The 7,927-nt window shown below is 36.0% G+C and overlaps 2 protein-coding genes across 3 annotated transcripts; one reads left to right on the forward strand and one right to left on the reverse strand.

The window, feature by feature from the left end:
• Positions 1–593: 593 nt before the first annotated feature.
• On the forward strand, positions 594–3,423 carry LOC111895651 (cyclin-A1-4). Of its 2 annotated transcripts, none has more exons than XM_023891730.3 (9): positions 594–1,025; positions 1,395–1,704; positions 1,794–1,930; positions 2,012–2,104; positions 2,182–2,315; positions 2,405–2,591; positions 2,669–2,818; positions 2,920–3,054; positions 3,138–3,423. In XM_023891730.3, the coding sequence occupies exons 1-9, from the start codon at positions 834–836 to the stop codon at positions 3,207–3,209; spliced, it is 1,410 nt and encodes a 469-aa protein (XP_023747498.1). In that variant the 5' UTR covers positions 594–833; the 3' UTR covers positions 3,210–3,423. The 2 variants fall into 2 exon arrangements, with proteins under 2 accessions (XP_023747498.1, XP_042751865.1); XM_042895931.2 differs by having other exon boundaries at positions 1,800–1,930.
• A 1,892-nt stretch (positions 3,424–5,315) lies between these two features.
• LOC111895926 (uncharacterized mitochondrial protein AtMg00810-like) lies at positions 5,316–6,651 on the reverse strand. The gene is made up of 3 exons (XM_023891985.1): positions 6,533–6,651; positions 6,014–6,170; positions 5,316–5,927 (listed from the first exon to the last, which is right to left on the reverse strand). Exons 1-3 carry the CDS (start codon positions 6,649–6,651, stop codon positions 5,316–5,318), a joined length of 888 nt encoding a protein of 295 aa, XP_023747753.1.
• Between the last annotated feature and the right edge of the window lie 1,276 nt (positions 6,652–7,927).

The raw sequence follows: 7,927 nt of genomic DNA on the forward strand, positions 1-7,927 counted from the left end.
CAATTTATATACATTAATGGTTTTCTTTCACAAATTCCAAAATAAAAATAAAACATATATATTTCAAATTTCAGGTAATTGGTTATCCAATATATTTGAAAATTACAATTCATATATTTATATGAGATTTCAAATTAGACATTTGGATTCGAACATTTTTTAAACGTCCTGAATTTAATAATTGAAACCTATTTCAACACAAGGGTAGTCGTAATAAATACTTGAAGTAGAAAAGAAGTGAGCAATACATCCATTAAAATATTGTGACAAGGACCAACGTTCAAATTCGAATTCAAAAAAAAACCCACATGCCAAAGTGACACACACAATCAGAAAGCCCAATATTCAAAATCTTATAAAAAGACACTTGTGAAACCCAATGTCTTCAAAAATTTACATATTCAGCCCTTCATTTTTCCAAAAATAATACAAAATGGCCACTCCTCCATAGCCCAATGTAAGAAAACAGACAAGAGCCTCCTTGTCCGCTCCTAACGAATACCTGCTTCTCATCCTACGGCCAAGATCAATTCTCATTTCAAATCATCCCCTTTGCCCGCCTTCAAAAATACCATTAAATAACTCTCTCTCTTCCTTTCTCTCTCACTCAAGTCACTCTGCTTTTTGAATTCGTAACCCTTTTCAGTTCTGAGCAAATCAAACGGATACTTTGATTTTAAATCACATGAATTCACTTGGGTTTTCTTGGATTTGTTTTAATTTCTTGTTCTAGTTGTCAATTCAAAACCAAAACGCCGTTGAATTTTAGGGTTTTGTTTCTAGGGTTCCTTTCTTCTTTCTTTTCTTTTCCGGGTTTCTTGCTGCATTGAGTGATGTCGACGGTAACACACAATCGGAAAGCTTCAGGAACGACGTCGTCACTTGCAAAGCGACAGGCGTCGGAGAATGTCGTCGGGAAATCAATGGCTTTACCGCCTCACATGGCCAAGAAACGCCCTGCTCTCGCTAACGTCACGAATCAAAGACCCACCTCTCATAACATCTCAAAAAGCACATCTAATTTGGTAAAACATAATTTCATTCTTTCACGTTCTTTTAAACTATTATGGGGTTTTCATTTTCTTCATATATCGCAATGATGTTTGATTTTCTTGAATATGTTCTCAATCAGTGTTTATGCAACGAGAATTTTGGTGATCAGATCATTTCTTGATAAACAATCATAATCTCTTACCAACGGATTTTTTCTTTTCATTTAAGATACATTATTAATGCTCTGTTTCCTCCAAGAACGACGACCACAGTTCCTTCAAATTCAAAATCGACCCTACTTCTTTTTTGTCTTATTTCAATAATTTGAATGCTTAGGTTTCCAATTAAAACATGTACAATTTAAATTTGATTAAAATACTGACTATAAACTGCATCTACAGAAGGGATCTTCAATTGTCAACAACAATGGCGCCTCATATGGAAGTATCTTCTCATCATCAACCCATGTGAAGCCAACTGCTTCAACTAAGAGTATACCCACATCAAGAAAAGATGCAATCGTTCCTCCTGTTCAATCTAAAATGGACGTGTCTCCATCTAAATCCGACATGGATGAAACAATGTCCACATGTGAATCTTTGAACAGCCCAGATGTTGAATACATCGACAACAATGACATTGCAGCAATGGAGTCAATCGAAAGGAAAACATGCAGTAAACTGAACATCTCCGATCATACTGAAACAACAGGTACTGATTTCGGCTTCTGTGATTATACAGTTTGTAGTTTATCAATTTCGTTTTCTTCTAGATTAAAATTTTCAAATTGGGTTTTTTAGGAACAGTATGCAAGAGAGAGATACTTATGGAGATGGGGACAAATGACAAGATTGTCGATCTTGATGTTGATTTCATGGATCCACAGTTGTGTGCAACGATGGCGTGTGACATTTATCAACACCTTAGAGCATCTGAGGTGCATTATTGTTTTAATCGTTTCTAATTCCGTTTGTGATTTAGTTGCTGATTTCTAATCACTTTTTATTGGTGATTTTAGGCAAAGAAAAGACCTTCAATTGATTTCATGGAGAAAGTTCAGAAAGATATCAATCCCAGCATGCGTGCAATCCTAATAGACTGGCTTGTCGAGGTAATAAAAGACATTATTTTAATCCCATCTTTTTTTGGCAATTTTGTTAATACTAATATAAAATGTTATGAATTTAGGTTGCAGAAGAGTACAGATTGGTACCCGATACATTGTATTTGACTATTAACTACATCGACCGATATCTTTCTGGCAATTTGATGGATAGGCAACGATTGCAATTGCTTGGTGTTGCTTGCATGATGATTGCTTCGTAAGAGACATGTTTCTTGCTTTTTGTTCGTAATATTATATTCACATTTTGTTTTGAAAATATATTAAGAAAATTGAACTTGTTTTCAGGAAGTATGAGGAGATCTGTGCACCACAAGTGGAAGAATTCTGCTACATTACTGATAATACATACTTCAAAGATGAGGTGTTGCAAATGGAATCTTCGGTTCTAAATTTCTTGAAGTTTGAAATGACTGCACCAACATCGAGATGTTTCTTGAGGCGATTTGTTCGTGCTGCTCAAGGAGTAAACGAGGTATAAATCTCAACGAATTTTACCAAAAGAATAATTTTTTGCATTTGATTTACTGATATGGTATAAAATATAAACAGGCTCCTTCGATGCAATTAGAGTGTTTAGCAAGCTACATATCCGAGTTATCTCTTCTCGAGTATAACATGCTTTGTTATGCTCCTTCCCTTGTTGCTGCATCAGCCATCTTTTTAGCAAGATTTGTACTTGTTCCATCAAAGAAACCTTGGGTATGTCGTATGTGCGATTTTTATAGTATTATTATTATCGTTTTTTGGTTGTTTTATGATGTTGGTTTCTAACTTCGAACTTTGGACAATAAATTGTACAGAATTCGACATTGAGGCATTATACTCGGTATCAGCCATCGGATTTGAGTGAATGTGTGAAGGCTCTGCATGCTCTTGTTTGTGAATGCCCAAATTCTAGTTTGCCAGCAATCAGGGAAAAGTACAGTCAACATAAGGTGTGTAATTCTAAAATTCCTGTATTGGTAATTTTGATGATGACTTGGGGGTTAATTTGGTAATTTTGATTGATGTGAAACAGTACAAGTTTGTAGCGAAGAAGCATTGTCCGAGGTCAATACCGGTGGAGTATTTTGAGAACATTAGCAGCTAAGAAGGTGAAGGTGTGATGACAGAGGCAGTGGCAGGAGTCTTTTTTCCAATGTTCTGTTGGATGGATCCAACATGCTACTTGTAATTGTGTTCTACTGATGCAATGAATAGATGAATGTTTTTTTTTCTCTTACTTCATTCTATTGTTTCTCCATTGAATCTTGAAGAAAATATCAAGAAAGTAGAAATGAAGAGTAAAAGAAACAAATTAAATAGGGATCACAGCTAAATAAGTTTCTTATTTCTAACAAAAGGCTCGATAAAAATCCTCATAAATTATTCAAAAAACCTCACTGATTTTATTGTTTTAAATTTGTTGATTTTGACGTTTTGGAATCACATAATAAGGGCCAAATGTTAATACAAAAAGTGTTGAATGTTTTGAAAAAAAAAATCTTCATTTTCTTCATGTGAAGGTTGATTGGCTTGCATTTCCTTCATACAAAAAGCGTTGCATTCCTCATATAAAAGTGGTCAAATGTTGATTGGCTTGCATTCCTCAAAGACAATTCCATGATTACAGAAGTAGTAATATGTACCTTGTATTTGATATGATAATATCAACTAGCATCAACTAGCAATTCTATAAACTATATCCAGTTATCTTTATTTTCCACATCCCAAATTCTTTGAAAGATCAATTTTTATATGAAATAGTAAATCGATGATACAGCTTTAAAGTTTCATTTTGATCATTTGCATGATGAAGATTGGCATAGAGAGTTTAATACATCCATGCCCATATGATATATTGTTAGGCAATATATATCCAATTATAATTTATTTGAGCTAACCATAAATCGAGATATACCTTTATGGGTTGTATTACATTGCATTCAAAGAGGAGTGAATACACCGGGAAATGTTGTTAAGATGGATGTTGTTACTGAGTAAGTCAAACACAAGTCATGTGAAGCGAGCCTTGTACATCTTATATTGTCAAGTGTGTCATTCATAGAAACATGTGCCACAAAGATGTTGTGGGTCATGTGGAATTCCCATCATCATTGGAAGTTTATTAGTATCCAGACGCATAAGAAAGCAAGAACAAACACTTATTTAAAGGGATGAATATTATTGATTTCAAGATGCCTATCAAAGGCTTACGAAATAGCTTTATAGATTAGGCTAAAATTGGCAGATATGCAATTTTTGGGAAGTTGAAGTTGACATTGAAATCTTCTAATTAAGTTCTTAAATATAAACATGAAATTCATAAAATAATGAACAAAGGTTATTCTTTCATTGAAACACAGTCACATAAATCACATAAATGAACATGAATCGGAGGAAAGCTGAAGTTGGAGGCATGGGCAATGAACTTTGGGGATCGATCCGGGGTGCGTCATGTCAAGGAGCTCCGGCCCGACAATAGCTTTTCAACATTTTAACGCACATCCCCAAACTTCTAACAGTTCAAAAGTTATGTCTGCTTTAAGCTGTGCTTTTTTTAGCCTCATTTATCTTTCTTCCACTTCTCCATATAAGCTTCAGCCAGATCTTCTATGTGCAGTGTGCTCCGCATCATATACTTTCACAAATTTAGCTCTTGATTTATAAAACGTTTTATAATACTTATATTTTATAAAGTATATGGTGAGTGGACATTGGAACAAGGTTTCTAGAATTTATTAACTCCTTTCGTTGTTTTTTACCTCACTAATTGATCAATGAGCTTATTTATGTCCATTAGTTTTCAAATTTTGGTATAATTCATACTTTCCAAATCTTATACATCTGAGTTTAGATCTTGACGTTAAGAGTTTATAAAACCCCAATGGTGTTTAAGGTGATAACATTTTCGTATGATTATGATAAAGAGAAATTACAAGGGTTCTCAATGAAAAGCATGAAGACTGCAAAGAATAAAATGGATATAAATACTAGCTAGACAAAAAAACCCTAATGAGCTAAAGACTAAAGGGCCCATAAACAAGTGGACTAATAATATATAGGCTAACATCCTCCTTCAAACTCACAATGCCGCAACAATTAGCATTGAGAGTTTGTCACATAAGAACCGAAACCGAGAAGTCAATAGAGCCTTCGTAAAAATATCCGCAAGCTGCAAGATTGATGAAACAAATGGGAGCAAAATGGTCCCGAGCTATAGGTGATGACGGGTAAAATGACAATCGATCTCAATGTGTTTCGTCCACTCATGAAAAACAGAATTCTTCGTTATTTGTATCGCACTTTTGTTATCATAATACAAGGGAGTAGATGAAGAAATGTGAACTCCCATATCCACAAGCAGCCACCATAACCAGATAATCTCACATGTAGTTACAGCCATATCACGATATTCAACCTCCGTGGAAGATCTAGAGACAACGTCATGTTTCTTGCTCTTCCATGAAATGAAAGACTCTCTAAGAAATACGCAAAATCCAATGGTGGGCTTATGATCATGACGATCACCATCCCAATCAGCATCACTATAGGCACGTAACTCAAGAGAAGACATCGAGCGAAACAAGAGGGTCTGAAACTGAGTGCCACGAAGATATCTCAGAATACGGAGAATAGCTCCCCAATGAACATAGGAAGGAGCAGTAACAAACTGACTGACAACATGAACAACATGAGCAATATTTGGACGAGTAACTGCGAGATAGACCAAACTTCCCACAACATTGCGATAAAGATTCGGATCGGACAAGGGAATACCATCAGTAGGACAATACCATGCATTAGTTTCAAGAGGAGTATCAACAATCTGATTGTCAAAGAGGCCCGCCCGTGTAAACAAGTCAGATATATATTTAATTTGGGAAAAAGATACCCTTTCTTAGACTGAGCTACCTCAATACCCAAGAAATAACGCAGCAAGCCCAAATCCTTCATAGCAAATCGATGAGCTAGATCATGCTTCAAAGACTCAATGCCACCATGGTCATCACCCGTAATAATCATGCCATCCACATATAAGGATAGAAGAATTTGTCTTCCACTCAGGCATCTAAAAAACAGAGCAAAATCGTGATTACTTTGGAAAAATCCTAGAGAGGTAATTACTGTGAAGAATTTCTCAAACCAATCACGCGGGGCTTGCTTGAGACCATACAAAGCTGACAAACCTCACCTGACCGGTGCTAAATTCCTGGGAGAGGAGTCATATAAACCTCTTCATGGAGGTCACTATTCAAAAAGGCATTCTTAACATCCATTTGAAAGATCTTCCACTGTTGGACGGATGCAACTGCAATCATAGTACAGATTGTCGTCATCTTTGCAATTGGGGCAATTGTCTCTTCGTAGTCAAAACCATACTGTTGGGAATACCTGTTTGCTACAAGTCTGGCCTTCTACCGCTCAACAGACCCATCAACTTTTGTTTTTATCTTGTACACCAAACGACAACCTATTGTATGTTTCCCAGGAGGAAGAGAAACCAAATCCCATGTATGAGTATGATGAAGAGCAATGAGTTCCTCAGCCATAGCATTCTACCAAAGAGGATCTAAAACAACTTTTCTATATGATTCAAGTTCAGACAGATGATGGATGCTTGCTATAAATGAAGCAAATGGTCATGAATATGTAGAATAAGCAAAATATGGTAGCTTGGAGGACTTAACATGACGAGTGGATCTCCTGAGGGGTGGTGGTGGAGGTGGATCCTCAATTTCAACAATCGGAGGAGCATGCTCAGGAACAGGTGGAGTCAAGGCACTCTCTAAAGAAGTGGGTGTGTCATGAGCTGAAGGATCAGGTGGCATAGATGGATCTCGAGCCTTTATATCTTCATTAAAAGGGTCAATATGTGGAAGATCAGACTTCGTTACATTATGGGCTGTAGCAGGAATTGAGTAGAAAAGAATATGTTCCAAAAAAGTGACATGTCGGGAAACATATAACTTCTGACTCACAGGATCATAGCAACGGTATCCTTTTTATCCAATACCATACCCCAAAAATACACAAATAGCATATTTCGGCCCCAAATTGTTCCTTTCAACATGAGGATGAAGAACAAAACAAGTACATCCAAAAACTTGTAAAGAAGAGTAGTCTAGTAGATGACCATATAGCTTCTCAAAAGGATACATTCCTGAATTCAATGAAGTAGGGATACAATTAATCACATACACAATAGTTAGGACTGATTCTCCCTAAAAGGCACTAGGGACCTGCATAGACAAGAGCAATGAGCGGGCAGTCTCAACAATATGACAGTGTTTTCGTTCTGCCACACCGTTTTGCTGAGGTGTTTCAATACACGAAGACTGGTGTATGGTACCATCAGAAGCAAGTAACTGAGTAAAATCATTAGAGGTATATTCACCCCTTAAGTCACACATGAAGCACTTAATCACAACCGAATGTTGAGTTTTAACAAGAGCTATAAAATTGTTGTAAATATCAAAGAAATCAGATTTGTGTTTCATAAGATAAACCCATGTATATTGAGTGTAATTATCTATAAAAGATACATAATAGGTTGACCCATCCTTTGTGGATGCTGGTGCAGGACCCCATACATCATAATGAATAATGTCAAAAGGAGCAGTAGAACAAGACATACTTTTATTGAAAGGTAAAGCAGAGAATTTTTCCAGTTTACAACCATTACAATAAGAAAATATCACAAGTGTTTAAATGACCCAAAACACCACTAGATGCTAAAAAATTCAAACGTGATACAGACACATGTCCCAAACGAGAATGCCAAAGATAAAAATCAGACGACAAAGGACTCAAACGAAAAGAAGATAA

The sequence above is a fragment of the Lactuca sativa genome, chromosome 6 (assembly GCF_002870075.4).
Source record: "Lactuca sativa cultivar Salinas chromosome 6, Lsat_Salinas_v11, whole genome shotgun sequence".
In the NCBI taxonomy this organism is placed as follows: Eukaryota; Viridiplantae; Streptophyta; class Magnoliopsida; order Asterales; family Asteraceae; genus Lactuca; species Lactuca sativa.